This window comes from Amblyomma mixtum, chromosome 5 (genome assembly GCF_055824585.1).
Source record: "Amblyomma mixtum isolate Tamu chromosome 5, ASM5582458v1, whole genome shotgun sequence".
Taxonomy (NCBI): domain Eukaryota; kingdom Metazoa; phylum Arthropoda; class Arachnida; order Ixodida; family Ixodidae; genus Amblyomma; species Amblyomma mixtum.
The window spans coordinates 60,773,502-60,789,588 of record NC_143016.1 but is presented as its reverse complement, the minus strand read 5'-3'; the positions used below and the strand labels follow the sequence as shown (position 1 = coordinate 60,789,588).

At 47.8% G+C, this 16,087-nt stretch overlaps 1 protein-coding gene across 3 annotated transcripts in view; it reads right to left on the bottom strand.

The window, feature by feature from the left end:
- Positions 1-1,705: 1,705 nt before the first annotated feature.
- The window catches only part of LOC149342377 (solute carrier organic anion transporter family member 2A1-like), a 37,353-nt gene continuing 22,971 nt past the window's right edge, over positions 1,706-16,087 (bottom strand). For 2 of the 3 annotated variants that reach the window (XM_089544652.1, XM_089544653.1), the window contains 4 exons: positions 14,832-14,964; positions 13,354-13,580; positions 6,613-6,677; positions 1,706-4,310 (listed from right to left, as the gene is read on the bottom strand). In XM_089544652.1, coding sequence (XP_089400778.1) covers positions 3,862-4,310; positions 6,613-6,677; positions 13,354-13,580; positions 14,832-14,964 — 874 coding nt within the window. In that variant the 3' untranslated portion in view covers positions 1,706-3,861. The remainder of the gene's footprint in view (positions 4,311-6,612; positions 6,678-13,353; positions 13,581-14,831; positions 14,965-16,087) is intronic. The other variant, XM_089544654.1, reaches the window with a different exon arrangement.

Below are 16,087 nucleotides of genomic sequence, written 5' to 3'. Positions count from 1 at the left end.
ACGTTTTTGACTACACCCTGCGTCGCTGCCGACTGCAGCGCCACCTTTGTTTACAAACATGACGCTTGTCTATAGCATTCAAGCGGCGCGCCGAAGAGCATGCTTGTGCATTAACGAGTGGTCTGTGGATCGTAATCTGCCCTTATCGTGCATGAGCATTCCCATAGGTGATGTTTAACGCATCGTGTTTTTAAAAACTGTATCGGGAACGCTACGCACCGGGAGATTGTTATAAATGGACAACAGAACAGGCCGTTTGAGCGCTGTAAACAATTGTGTGGACGACTGTGCACCCGACAAAACCTTTAACTGGCTCGGGTGTTGTATCGCTAAATGAGCCTTGTAAAAGGTTCTTTTCGGCAACGCCTCTGGCCTATTCATGCTGTAATTCGACGCTTGAGATGGCATTTCGTAGTTCTTTTTTGTTCATATAATGTTTGAGTGCAGTACATGCATGTTTAGATCAAAGTTATCAGAAATATTCATCGTCTGCAACTACGAATAGCAGAAACATGCGGAATACGCGGCAATGGTTCTGGTGGCGTATTTGCGCTTACTCTGGATAAACGACTTGTCCGCCATGAAAGGAGTGGTAGTTTACCCAGAGGAGGAGGCCCTGCGGATCAGAACCATTGCTGCGTATGCTGCTTGTTTTAGCTCCTAGTAGTGTGGACAATTCGTATTTATAATAATTTTATCCAAGCAGGGAAGTACTCCACTCGAATATTGCGTGAGAAAAAAAAAACCTCCAAATGCCACCCTACGCGTCAAATTACAGCATGAATATGCTAGCGGTTTAGCAAACAGCAACCTTTTACACGGTGCTTTTATCAACGCCACCCTCTATCCAGTGAAGATTTGGCCGGGTGTTCGTGCGGGATGCGGATAAGAACGAAAGACACAAGTGGGCCCAGCTACGGATTCAGACTGTGGCACAGCGCGCCTACTGAGACAAAACAGAGATAGACAGAAAGCATTTATTCAGCTAAACAAAATTGCAGGAGGTGAGTGGTCGGCACTCCTAATCCAGGGTTTCGCTGGCGGCTGCGGATTTGCGGACTATCTGGATGATCCCGGCTGGCTGATCCAGGCTGTCGCTGGTCAGGGCCGCTTCCAACTGCTCGTGTGTCGGGTATGGCGCTGTTAACTTTTTGGTCTGATTTATACTGGCATTCCCAAGAGGTGTGAAGAGTGTGGTGCTTGCTCCACACCAGGGACAGTAGCCTGTGTGTTTTTTGGGACTACTCTCACTTAAAATGCGAAGCTTAATGTGTTAGCTTCTATTCTCCTAAAATCTATGGCGCCCGAGAAGGATCTATAGTTGTTTGTGTGGTGGCAAGAAATGTCTTCTTTTAGCCTAATGTATTCTAGCCTGTCTTCGAGACAAGAAGAACAATTGAAAATAAAAACCTAAAAGTGACAAAGAAAAGCAGTCCAAAAGCAAGAGGCGCATTGTGGACAACTGCCTGCCTCTTCAAATGCACTGATACATGAAAGATACCGAAAATTCTACGTCCACGCTAAACTTGCCCAGTAATTAACCAACGCTTAGGGAAGATAATGATTTGTGGAAACTTAGTTACTCAGTTTACTGTATGGAAAAGAAAAGGTCCATGAAATGAATAAAGACAAACATTGAGAGATGAAGGAACGCGATCTGCTTCTTGAAATATCGTCATGCAAAGATTTCAGACAGCTACAAGGATGCATCACAAGAAAGCCAACCTGTGGCATTTATTATAACAACAGGCACGTGAAAACATATCACAACGCGACGGTGTTAAAAAAATAGTTGGAACAGCATTGTTCACTTTTTAGAAAACATAATTTGCACTACCTTTAGAATGAATATACAGAGCCTGCAATAACGCGCCACTCACTCGAAGAAATGTATCCAGTAGATGCATTCCATTCAATATTTTTTTACTAAATGCAGCAAAGCTTTTTGAATTCGAATATGCCATAAGCCCAACAGTCCATTAGTGAAATTCTACTCGTCCACTAGCACTGAAGTCTTACCTCTGCGACGGGCAGCATGTAGGCGCAGTTTTCTGCCCCGAACCAATGAACGCGAGTATTTTAAAGAGGGGTGGGGAATGACTTGCCAAAGGCGAACATTTCTGCCAAGTTGCAAATAAGATGTTTAGAAAGAAATTTTCTTCTTTTCTTTCCGTTTGACACCGTTCCCGCTATAAGCCGGTGTTCTCATTGGGCATGTCAGCAGAGGGTAGCAGAGCCTAATGCATTTCACTCGGATGTATAAAAACAAAGCTTCAGGTACTGCGTTCTTGCCTTGGTCGTCTCATCTTTTTGGAAAAAGAATAGCAAGGTGAAATGAAAGCTTTTTGTTTTTAATTTTGCAGCATTCACATGTCCTTAATTTCTCATCGTTCGAACAGTTTAGGATGCCTAAACTTGTGAACTGAAGGCAACGATGCGCCCACTCAAGTGCGCGAACACGCAAAGCCAGTGCGTTTCAAAGTGCTGAAGCACTCCAGGGACAGACCTGTTTACTGGGCAAGCCGTACTTTATTCTGATAAAGGGAACTTCGTGTTTGACGCTGGCAGAGCCTCTGTGGGTATACAGTGGTTACGAGAAAGAAAGTAGCTTTTGCCACAGAAGTAGTGGAATGAACCATTTCATAGTTTGAACACTTCGCTGCAGACATTACACTCCTGATCATTGATTTTTATGTCAGCCTGGTGAGCGTGCTTGATGTGCTAATCTTCCTATAGTACAGTACAAAACGACCTGTCAGCCGGAAGTCTACATTTTTTGCGGTCCGTTCATCCTGTCTCGCAGGCCATTTAATCGATAAGGCAGATTGCATTAAGGCAGCGCAACCGACTGTAACAAAACAACCCCTGTAAAATGTGCCAGCGCTATCTTCATGTCACCTATAGGTAGAACAGGCGCAGAGCAACAGCGACCGCGATGTGCTCTGCTTCACGGTCACTTTCTTCTTCCATAATTATATTTCAATCTGTGACGCAGAATATTTTAAGGACACAAACACGAACAGCAATTTGTACACGAGATCTACAAGCTCTTGCTTTAAGGCACAAAACATATAACTACTCCGTCCGTGTTTTAAGTTGCGCTGTGTTGTATGCCTAACTGCCAACTAATTGCAAGAAGGCTGTTTTTGGCACTGAAATAGCAATTTTCGCAATTTGCATCACGTGCTAGTGCGGACGCATACTCAGCGTTGGAATAACAGATACAATGAAGTGTCTTAGGGCGATCATCATCACAGATTCCCTCATCAAGCTCATCAAGCGAAGTTATGCACAGTGGCTTGCAGTTGAGTTTTTCAGCCGCTAGTCACAGGATGTTGTACATAGTGCAATGACAACGCGCCAAAGCATGGTGCCTCTAAGCGGCAGCATGTCCTCGTGGTAGACTGACACCGCTGACACTGCGTCAGGATGACTGAACCGGAATACTCCCCTGCAGTTCACCAAGCGAAGTCGACACCTGCTGCCGCGATAACACAGTACAGCTCAATCAACTTGTTTGATCGCCTAGGTATGACAGCAGCACTAGGAGTCACAGCACAAAAGCTAATCATCAAGAAGGCCTATCGCATGCGGCCTTCAGGCCCAAACGCCAGCGTTGTGGCCAGCCGAGCAAATGAATACAGCACTTTTTGTTGATGTATGCAAATAAACAGGCACATGCTCAAACACAAACGGTGATGGGCGATCTGGTAGCATAGTGTTCTTGACCATAACACACTCGTGCGTGCCGAGTCATTGTCCATCCTTTCGATGACAGTTTAAGCACAAAGAGGCTCCAAAATTCTCAAACATACAAGCAAACAGAGCACTCGCATTGTTAGCACGTCGACGTTCACGTTGCTAGCATATCGACGTTTGCTCTTTAGAATCCCGGACACAGCACCCACACATGGCATGATGGTCTTCACCATTGAGCAGGTCTTCCTCTTCCTGTCCTCCTTCAGCTTCTGTTTTCTCGCATCTCGCAGGCCTCTCAGCCGCGCTTCCGTCAACCAGGCAAATAGCCTCCGAGTCATTCGCTGCCGCTTCTGGTGTGATTAGCTTGTCTTTCTGCGCAGCCGTAGCCGTCGTGTCGGAGTAGAAGTCGGCCATGCGGCCGCTGTGGTAGACGAGCCCCACCTCAAAGAGTATTGCGCACAGCAAAATGGCGACAGACAAGCCATGGTAGGTGTAGCGCAGGCGGTCCGCGTCGTAAATCCAGCAAACGCCCGGCCGGCCACACTTGTCCTCCCAGACGAGGCAAGACGAGTCGAAGATGGCGCCGTAGAGTATCGGGTACGGAATGTACGCTGCGGGCAAGAAGAGAAAAAAAAATGGGGAAGCTGTAAAGTGTTGCCCAACAGAAGTGTGTTAAACCAGTAAATATTAACCAAGCAAGTTACTGGGTACAATAGCGAGATACTTTCTTTAGAGTCGCCGCCGCGGTGGCTCAGTGCCTATATGGCACTCGGCTGCTGACCCGAAAGACGCGGGTTCGATCCCGGCCGCGGCGATCGAATTTCGATGGAGGCGAAAATCTAGAATACCGTGTACTGTCCGATGAAAGTGCACGTTAAAGAACCTCAGGTGGTGGAACTTTCCGGGGCCTTTCACTACGGCGTCCTTCATAGACAGTCGTTTTGGGTCGTTAAACCACCATAAACCATAAAACTTCTTTAGTTAATCCAAGCTAAAATTTGCGCGAGACAATCTGGAAGTTTTCAGATCTCTGACAGCAGCGAGAGCTCGTGGGCTTGTATAATTATTCTTTCAGCGTTCTATGATAAGAAAAAATAACGAAGATGACAGATACGGCTGTCTTTGAACATCGTGCTGGACCAGCGTTCTGCGTATCACCGCAAAGTCGCGTCCTTGCACGCGCTGATAGCCGATATGATAACCCCGTCAGCAGTGAATGTCTTATTTCCTTAGCATATTTCGTACCTGATCTTATTATTAGGCAGAACTTGTTACACTGACAGAAACTGCAGCCCCACGTGTTCTATACTTCCACCTGATAAACTCCGACGGACAGTTTCAATAAGGAATTTCCATGCATCGTAAGATGAATCTTGTGTTCTACAAGATCTGTGCAGGCGCCACAAAGCTTGGTTCATGGGCCAAGGAACAGCACACGTGAGCGAAGGATATAGAGGGGCAGGGAAGGAGAGGGGCCGCAGAGAGTGGTAAGAGGGCCAGCATTTTTTTCCAACATCTCAAATGAAAACTACGCTGTAAAGAAGCCGCATCCGCACTCCATTCCTCTCGTGACCCAAGTCGTTTGTTAGTGACTGCATGTTTTACGGTCACAGCTCGGCTTCACCGTGTAGTGCATGATCATGAAATTTACCTCAATGCACCATAGCGCGTATCCCTCTCGTTTCTCGTGGTCATCATCGTGGAAGGATCATTGACGGAATTACAACTTAGGAATGCAATAAGTTTGGGCGAAAAACACAGCGCAGTCATAGAACAACCACGAGTTCACATGATAAAGTGCAACAGTAATCGAAGCGAGCTGCTGCATGCTTTGTTCTCGCACCTCGGGATCGCCATTGTGGAAAAGCCGTAAGTGACACGTTGGGCGTGACAGCGCCTGTCTCGTCTTCGCTCCTTGTGATAATGTTAATGCATACGCCCCGAACGGCGCCATGGGCAATTTTTTAAGTCTTTGATTTAAAGGATAGAAGCTTCCTTTCACGCCCACAAGCTTCATTATTAAAATAACTAAAGTTTCCTTCCAGGAACGAAAATAAGGTTACGGTTATCTGTTTAAATATGTTGTGAACGTAATGTTTCGTAGAACGACAGTTTTCCGTGCGTCGACATCGAGCACCAATTCCCTGCTTTTGCGGAAACATTTGGACTTATTTACGACCGTCCACGCCCTTCGAGGAGGGTGCCCCCCGTCCCCCTGCGCCACGTCAGCCGCCTTTCCTGGAGAGCGTCGCTCAACACCGGAGCCCTCGATTAGCGCGAGGGGAGGCGTCTGGCGGCTGAAACCGGGGGAGCGGAGACAACCACGAAAGCGTCAGTCGAAAAACGAACCTTGTACTCATCGAAACTTTTTGTAAGCTGTCTTTTACCCAGTATAAAATTCAGTTATTGTTTGTTCACCGGTTGCTTATTCTTCGCCGAACGTCAGCATATTAACGAAAAAATATAAGTGGCAACTTGCCTCAGTGCAGCCAATCTTCTGCATTCTAAATGCCAGAGCAAGTGCTGGACGCTTCGGACGGCGTAAAATGAGAGCTGAGTCATGTTTCAGGACATTACAAACGTGCAGCGGTCCGCCGCGGTGGTTCAGTGGTTATGGTGCTGGGCTGCTGACCCGGAATACGCGGGTTCGATTCCGGCCTCGGCGGTCGAATTTCGATAGAAGCGAAATTCTAGAGGCCCGTGTTCTGTGCGATGTTAGTGCAAATGAAAGAACCCCAGGTGATCGAAATTTCCGGAGTACTTCACTACGGAGTCTTTCAAAGCCCAAGTCGCTTCGGGACGTTAAACCCCATAAACCAATCAACCAAAAAACGTACAGCGGCCTGAGGTATGTAGCGGAACAATGTAATGTATCTTTTACTGAACGGTGCAAGAACAACAATGCCAACTCACTGAAAATGCTGCTCAGTCCTTCCTGGACGCCAAGTGCCATGGCCTTCTCCTCGCGGGACACGCATCTGCGGCGAAAACAGACACCATTCTGGGCGGCAATTCTCGTCAACAACATGCAGTTCCCTTAAGTAACAGGTACGAAACACTAGTTTCAACCGACGGTCTGTATGATAGAGTAATTAAAGGAAGTTTGGCACTAATTTCTATCGATACTCCGTAGGTGACGGGAGACCATTGTATCCTCAGACGGGACCCTTGTGAAAGCGTCATGCTTGCCAGACAGGTTAAACAGTGAAGCACGCTTCCTGCTTAAACGGGTTAAACAGTGGCACACACATGCTTGCCCTAGTGCATACCATGCGCAAAGTTCACACGATGCGAAGAATTTTTATGGGCAACAAGTACAAATATCTGCACATATGCATGAACAACAAAATGAAAGAAAAAATTGCAGACGATTACGTTATTCCCTAATGCGAAATATGAGTGCACCTCATCAGCTGTTTCAGCTTTTCGATAGATTGAGGCAAAGAATTCGAGCAAGACATGTATGTACATTTACAGACAACTTGTTATTTTTCACACATGTTCCTTCTTCAAGAAACACTCCACTAACAGTTCTTGATTGTCATGAAGGAAGCTTTGTGGAGATATAGATGGATATATGCTCGACTTGCTGCACCAATGTCTGGTTCTCAAAGACGAGGTCTGCGCAAGTTACCGAGCCAGAGTACCCGGGTTCGAACCCGACCGCGGCGGCCGCGTTGTTAAAGATCCCCAGGTGGTCGAAATTATTCCAGAGACCTCCACTACGGCACCTCTTTCTCTCTTTCTTCTTTCACTCCTACTTTCCTCCCTTCCCTTATGCGGTTCAGGATATATCATATATGTGAGACAGATACTGCGCCATTTCCTTTCCTCAAAAAGCAATTTACCAAGAATTTAGCGAGGTTGTCACAGCTGTGGGAGCCATTAGGAGCGAGAAAAACGGGATAAGTGGTAAGAAATTCCCGCTGGTCTTTATATCTGCATTGAAGTCCCCACCCAGCCTGCCACCCTGGCAGGTGGCAGGGTTCCTGGCACAACACTGCCAAAGCATGCAGATACTGCGCCATTTCCTTTCCTCAAAAAATTCTGCCTCTCCCGTAAACGAGAGTAGAGTAAGCATGAAATGTTTACGGGCCTAATGTCATCTCGGTGGACACCCGAACCGCACCGTACAGGAAGGGAGGAACGCCACCACCCTTTCGGCGCGATGCCTTGCCATTTGACCGCAAGGTTTTTTGAGGAAAGGAAATGGCGCAGTAATTCTCTGCCATCTCGGTGGACACCCGAACCGCACCGTAAAGGAAGGGAGGAACGCCACCACCCGTTCGGCGCGATGCCTTGCCCTTTGAACGCAGCGCTTCTCCCCCGGGCCCCTGTGCGCCTGCGCGGCTTTGCTTCGATGCGCGAAGCCCCTAAGAGATCACGTATGAGTGTAACGTGGCATTTATGTGCTTTTTGCACGCGTTATTAGAAATCGGAAATTATAATTCCGTGCATTATCAAACCCACAGCTCCACTGATATCTTGATAAACATTGAGAAGGCACTGGCAGCAGTTATTTTTTGTCTCGTTTGGAGACCAACCGGCGCTTGCATGCCGGTCGCGTAGGAGGGCTTAGAGAGTCTCGTTAAATCTCGTTAAGTCTCGTACGGTGCCCGGATGTTCTCGTTTCAGAGCCCGGATGACTGGATTTCAGTGCCCGGATGACTGGATTTCAGTACCCGGATGACTGGATTTCAGTGCCCGGATGACTGGATTTCAGTGCCCGGATGAGTGGATTTCAGTGCCCGGATGAGTGGATTTCAGTGCCCGGATGATGGCTCTCGGTCTCGGCGTGACGTCACCACACTGCCGACAACGGGGGCTAAAAGCATTTCATGCTTAAAACCAATTTACCAAGTATTTAGCGAGGTTGTCACAGCTGTGGGAGCCGTTAGAAGCGAGAAAAACGTGCTCCTGCATAAGAAATTACAAGTGGTAATTCCTGCTGGTCTTTATTCTACATTGAAGTCCCCACGCACCCTGCCACCCTGGCAGGTGGCAGGGTTCCTGGCACAACACTGCCAAAGCATGCAGTGCACATCTGTCACTACCACCACATAGCTTAAAGCACAATTGAGGTGTCCACACTTTCAAGAGGGCAGTTATGCGCATTCCTTCTGGTTCAGGTGTCCACCGAGATGTGTGAGACAGATACTGCGCATTCCCTTTCCTCAAAAACCAATTTACAAATTTTACCTTCTGCTTTCCAAGCCCCCCCCCCCCCCCCCGCTCTATTGGTTTGCTAAGGTAAAAGCTTGAGCGAGTTGGTGGTTGTTCACACTAAAACACCGGCAAAGGAAGAGGCCGTACAAACAGGCGCTGAAACAGGGAGGGCCTGTTTGTACGTCTATTCCTTTGTCCCTGTTTCAGAATGTCTATTCTTTCTCAGCTGTGGGAGGCAGATACTGCACTTCCTTTCCTAAAAAAAAAAATTCAGGGGGCACTTTGGCTGTCTAAAGTGCGTAGAGGCGAAAGCGTTTTCCGCACCACTTTGACTGCTTCTGTGCCACTGGTGGCGTCACATGTAATTGAGTACTAATTACTAAGTGATGACAAATCACTAATTAATGGTTAATTACTGATTAATGCCTGAACACTAATTAACTGCTAATTAATTGCGCTTAAGCTTCGCCTTTAGGAGTGGAACGCGACAGCGTGTTGTAACGCTGGCAGGGAGTCCACGGAACGCTACCAGCCATTCGGCGCGATGCCTTGCCGTTTGAACGCAACGCTTTTTGAGGAAAGGAAATGGCGCAGTAATTCTCTGTCATCTCGGTGGACACCTGAACCGCACCGTAGAGTAAGGGAGGAAGTGGAAGTGAAAGAAGAAAGACAAAGATGGCCCGTAATGAAGAAAATGAAAATTGTATTTGAGGAAAGGAAATTACGCAGTAACTGCCTCACATATATCGGTGGAAACCGGTCAAAATTCAGGGGGGGTGCACTTTTTTCACCTAAAGTGCGGTCACTGATGTGTGGTTATGATGTTAAGCTTCGCCTCTGAGAGTGGAACGCGACAGCGTCTTGCAACGCTGCCAGGGAGTCCATAGAACGCCATCGCCCATTCGGTTCTGCGCCTCGATCGTCGGTAAATTGGTTTTTGAGGAAAGGAAATGTATCTGTCTCTCATATCTCGGTGGACACCTAAACCTCTCCGGAAGGGAAGGAAGGAGGATGGCAGTGAGCGAAGACACGTATTCACTAGACGCGCCTTTGTTCCTTCCAAACCATCGAGCTGGCATGGCGGAGTGGATAGCAAGCTCGTCTCGCACTCCGAAGACCGGGGTTCGATTGCCGAGCTCGACCAATTTTCTATTCGGTTTTATTTATTTATATGGCCAGACTAAGAAAGTTAATTGGGCTACTTGGGTAATTAAGCAATTAACTAAGCTCAGTCCCACTTACTTGGAGCATCACTATATGATCCCTTCAATTGGTTGCATGGTTACTAGCCAAAGTACAATTGGCCCCGTTTGAAATTGGCGCACTGTGATGTCACGACCGTTTCGACCAACTGAAAAGCGTGCCATTTCTGTCGACAACTACTGCTTACAACGATGAGACATTAAAGGCTTTCGCCTTAAAATTGCCGCCGATTACGTTACTTCCTAATGCGAATTGCCGACTATTACGTTACTTCCTAATGCGAAATTTGAGCGCAGCTCATCAGCTTTTCGATAGATTGAGGCAAAGAATTCGAGCAAGACGTATGTACAATTGCAGAAAACTTATTTCTCACACATATTTCTTCTTAAAGAAACACTCCACTAACAGTTCTTGACTGTCATGAAGGAAGCTTTGTGGACGGAGAAATAGATGGACATATGCTCGACTTGCTGCGCCAATGCCTGGTTCTCAAAGACGAGGTCTGCGCAAGTATTTCGCGAGGTTGTTACAGCTGTGGGAGCCGTTACGAGCGAGAGGAACGGGCTCCCGCATAAGTGGTAAGAAATTCTCGCTTGTCTTTATACCTACATTAAAGTCCCCATCCACTCTGCCACCCTGGCAGGTAGCAGCGTTTCTGGCACAACGTTGTCAATGCCAAAACATGCAGCAGACATCTGTCACCACCGCTACCTAGCTTAAAGCACGATTGAGGTGTCCACGGTTACAAGGGGCAGTTATGCGCTTTCTCTCTGGTTCAGGTGCCCACCGAGATGTATGACAGATACTGCGCATTTCCTTCCCTCAAAAACCAATTCTTGTGGTCAACCCACTGCCGCTTCCCCGAACCGCTTGGCACGGAATCACTGGGCGGCTTTCGAGCCATGCGTTTCACTCACTCGTCTGCAACGAGACGTCTGGCGAAGGAGCGCGCGCGCACGCTCGTTCTACCGCTACTGTGTGACATCACGGTTGCTATGCACAGCTGCCCCCCCCCCCCCCCCCCTGGCGCGCCGGTTGCTAAGGAGGGGAGGAGATTGCACTTTTACCCTCTTTTTTTCCAAGCTCCTACTCCATTGCTTTCGCAGCTTAAAAGAGTGTCCACTGCTGGTTACAACGGACAACGGCGACGGCGACGCCGCGAAACGCAGAAACGGGCGCCTAGGAGCTGCGCTCTAAAATAGAGAAGCAATTACCAAATGAGGCGCTTTGAGCTAGTAAATATCACACGAAATCACAGCCCAGACTAATCAAACTACATCGAATACACGTCCTCTCGCTCGAATTTTCGCTGAGCAAAGCTAGGGACTGCCTAAACTGGCGAAAAACCACGTCAACTTGAACGAGTTCAATGGGCAGTATGCAGACCACAGAGCAGATATTCAGATAGCAAAACGACCATGAGCGCTTTGAAGGTAGCAAATATCAACCCACAACCCATTAAAAATTCACAGTCAGCATCATTGCTAACTGGTACATGTAACCGCAATTCATGGTACGGTACGTCGATGATTCAGTGTTTTCACACCGCATTTCGGCGGGGTACACCGGGTTCATTTATCTGGCGTTATAGAAGATGCACAGAAACGTGTTTCGATGTGGGTTTTACGATCTGACCAAAAGCGAACGAACAGATTACCAAGCCACACATTTCCCGTACGTCAAAATACGCTACCGCCGGTGCCAGAAGGAACTTCATCTCAAAAATGAAAAAAAAAATTCTACACTCGGCGCGATAAATTTTGACAGCGTCGGCTGGCTGGTTTACTGCCAGAGCTGTAAGAGTGGCGGAAATGCTGGCGTTATCTGCGTTGAAGAACGGAAAATTTATTTGCATGAAGCCTGGGCGAGTGGAGCCTCGACCCTCCAGAAGCACCACCCATCACCAACTCACCTATCTCCACCTTCCACAAGGCCTAAACCCATTACAAGCCGATGCAGATGTGGAACGAAAGAACTGGAGGGGGCAATGGAGCTCCGCCTTAAGGGTATGACGCGATAATTTTTATGAGTTAATGTAAATAGATGCAGAATTGGTAATTCTCGACTTCGCACTCATAGATCCCTGGAAGTCGTCCTACCACTCCTGGTGCCTTGCGATGCCAAGTGCTGTGCCACCAGTGGGGCTTCTGCGAGCCAGCTTGCTCTTCCCTAGTAAACTCTCACGGCCACTCATTCATTTCACTCTCAATGTCACTGTGGACAGTTTTCTCACAATCCGGCGGGCAGGTTGTGATGACGTCACAAGGTCATGTGACCTAGGCGGCCCACCTAGGTTGCTTCTCGTGGGATTTTTCGCCCACAAAGCCGAAGCCGGCGACACGGGATTTCCTGCGGAACGGGAGCCTTAACGTCATCACAATAAAAGTGATGGTGAAATCCAATTCAAGGACACAGAGGGAATACCAGCTGCCCACCAGAAGAACCACCCACCAGCCACCTCCCCCATCTAGCCCCTCCCCCCTAGCTAGGGAGCTGTCTAATCATCTTCTGTGCCCACCCTCAAACAACCTAATCACCCCCCCCCCTCCACCCGCTTTCACCCTCTAGAAGAATTCTGTCGCGTGCTTGAAGAATTTGCTGGTGAAGTATAAAAAAATGACAGTGAATTTTCGCTTTAATTGTATAAATGTGCAAAAGCAGAATTTCATGAACGTTGGCTCTTTTTTTTTTTACTGTACAGTTGGTTTTCGAACGTTGGCTTGCCATGTTGTTTATCATGCCATAAATCGCAGGGCTTTAACGTAGTCAAACCGAGCAGGACGGGCGAAAGCATTTGAGGCAACACCGCCTCAAAGGCAACCGCATGAAAAGACACGGCACAAGCAGCGGGCGTACATCGCCGCCGCGAGGTTGCCCGCGTGATTCCGATGCCGATGGCTCTCACCTTCCGCAGCGGGGACGGCGGAAGACGCCGATGAAGCGTGGGTGGGAGCGTGGAGCGTGGTCGGGAGTATCGGCCAAGCGGGGGCGCTAGGAGTGTAAACGATGTTGTGGGATGGCGCCACCGTCGGCGGAGATGTCACAAATCCATAAATATCGCTAGATCTTGGTCGGTGTTTACCCTTTGGAATAGTGCTCTCGCACTAACAATTCTATTCACCTAAAGCATCAAAGTAACCAAGAGGAAACCCAATTCATATCCAACTTTCTAGCATTAAGCTTCATGATCATCCTGTCAATTTTTTTACTTTCTCCTCTGCTTGTGAGTCATTTTGGTTCGTAACAAGGCTCTAAAGCCCTCGGGTATGACTTTAAAGTTTTCACCTGAGCCCGACGATAGTGTGTCCCACAGTTGTGGTTCGTGCTATGAAGCCGACCAGCGACGACAGCGCAATGAATGTCAGCACGTTGCTGCACGTATCCCCGCTGCAGAGCCCCAAGTACGGAGCCTCTTGGCTGGCTTGCACAAGCTGCTCCTGCTGCTGGCCCTGCAGTTGGGTGCGCAGGTTGGACAAGCACGAGCACTCGTCGAAGGACACTTCCCCTGAATCCTGCGGGGTAAACAAAAGGAACGGTATTTTCGTTGGAAGCATTTGCTGACTTCTTTCCGTAAAGCACAACTCGTGTGTCGCGGGTTTAATGGGGTCACAGTAGTCGAAAGGTGCATGCAGCGGTAACACACTAAGCTTGGTAACCCTTATTATAGGTCTGTAATATCAAGGTTTTGTGCGCCAACATCCTAGGAGTTACAAGTAACCTCCTGCGATGTAATTAACTTTTAAGATAATCTTCGCTGAGAGAGGTGGCTGGTTACGCATGCAGCTTTTTTTTTAGTCTTTGCAGCGTTATTAAAAATTTTATAAAACCGACTATGATGGACAGGTGCATGATGTCTTCACTGGCCATTCGTTCACTGTGCCTCAGACAAATACGCCACCGACATCGCAATATGTTGTGCTCAACAGACACGAAGAGACAGTGGGAACGTTTATCCGACTAGTTACTTAAAATGCCCTAATTTTATTCGCGCATTCAACCTCGAAATAACATCATTCTCGAAACAACAATCCAATCTTGTAGCTGTATTGACCGGAGGCTCACGCAGGCGTTGTGCATAACTTTCCAGAGACCTACTGCACTTTGAAATCCCTTGTGATCTGATTTGTCTCTGCTCCAGCATGTGTAGCTCAGTTGCCATGGCAACGGTTGCTGAGCCCAACGACGCGGGATTGAATCCGAACAGCGGATGTAGCGTCGTGATGGAGGCGAGACATAGAAGGGTGCTCCGCGATGTCAGTGCACGCTAAGGAACCAATTCGGAGCCCTCCACTGCGGCGTCTCTCATGGCACCCAACCCACCCTCATGCGTAGCATAGGACGTTAAACCTCTCATACCATACCCCGACTGGTCTCTGCGGATCGATGCGGACAAGCGCTCAGATTTTGCAAACAGACAATGAACAGGCAGAGAAGCCGTCGATGCAGCTCTGTATAAGGCACACATGCCATAAAAGTCTGGCAGCAGCGCTCGCATCGCCACAAGGTTGAGATTCGCTGAGCTATGACGCACTTTGTCTTGGCCAGTTCTCGGAATAATCTGCAGCGCTAATGCCTCTCAGTTGCAGCCGCACTTTCTTTTATTCGGCAGGGAGCAATCCAATTGGACATAAATAGCGAAGCCGAGAACTGAACATTTCAGTATGCTGTTCCTCCAGCTTAAAAGACAGCAAGCAGTCTGCGCGAAAGATATGGCGTGGTCAGAACGGCAGCGCACGAGTCACGTGCACATATGAAATGCTTACTGTAGCGGACAACTTGGTGCAGCCCGCATAGCACGGCGAGAAGAAAACAGTGCGGTTGACTGGGTCGCAAACTGGCTGGAAGTGCCTGGTGGTGCAGTTGCAGCTATCACTGCAAGGTAGCTGTATTGAAGACCTGTAAGTAGAATAACGAGGGAGGGAGGGAGGGAGGGAGGGAGGGAGGGAGGGAGGGAATTATTGATACAGCGAGCCTTCTAGTGAGCTAGTGCTGCATTACGTCGCGCGGATTATCCTACATCCTTATTACATAAGCCAGGTAGGAACGGTTCAAGTCAGGCGTCGCGCTATGAAAGGCAACCTCAACCGCACGACCTTTAGTTTACATCAACACAATCTTAGCGACTGGAGGCCAGCAGTGATTCCCAGCCCTCAGCAGGGCAGGGCGAGAGCGCAAACGCGGAGTCCAAGATCGCAGCAGCACGTTGTGCTGCCTCAGAAGTGTGGTGGTGCCGATACAAAATGGGTTTCTATATACATACATACATATATATATATATATATATATATATATATATATATATATATATATATATATATAAGGCTCTGTCCGAAACGTCGACTCCCAATAAACGAAGCGTTTCTCAATTTCGCATCTTATTTTAAACTAGCAACCAAGTACGTTTACCTTATTGTGCTATATATATATATATATATATATATATATATATATATATATATATATATATATATATATATATATATATATATATATATATATATATATATAGCCGCTCTTCGTACGCGAAGCCGCTCTTCGTACGCGAACCTCATGCAATTTACAAGGCCACTACTTCATTCCTACGGTTCATTATGTGGAATCGGTGATCGGGAGGTACGTTTTCTTCCTCAGCGAACTAAAAAACGTGTTTCAATGAGCAGTTAGCACTAAGGTCATATGTTCGAATCGGCAGTCCGGTGCAACCCGCTCTGTCGCATATCGCCCCTCCTTTCGCAGGCCGGACCACATTTTGTGTTTCAGCTGTCTATTTGGACTTAACTGCTTTTTCGCGGATTCAGAGCGATCCTCCAGACCTCCGCCAGGAATTTAATATTAGACTCCCGCTCCGTGACAAATCCTTTTATGCCATCCCCTAACGCTGCGTCCATAGCGTGCTGTACAGTTCAGAACAACGGGAGATAACGCATTCAATTTGTTTGATTTATGAAATTAGAACTCCGAATTCGCAACGTGCCGCCGAATACAGAGGCGCTCGATGAAAGTATAAAAGCTTACTGAT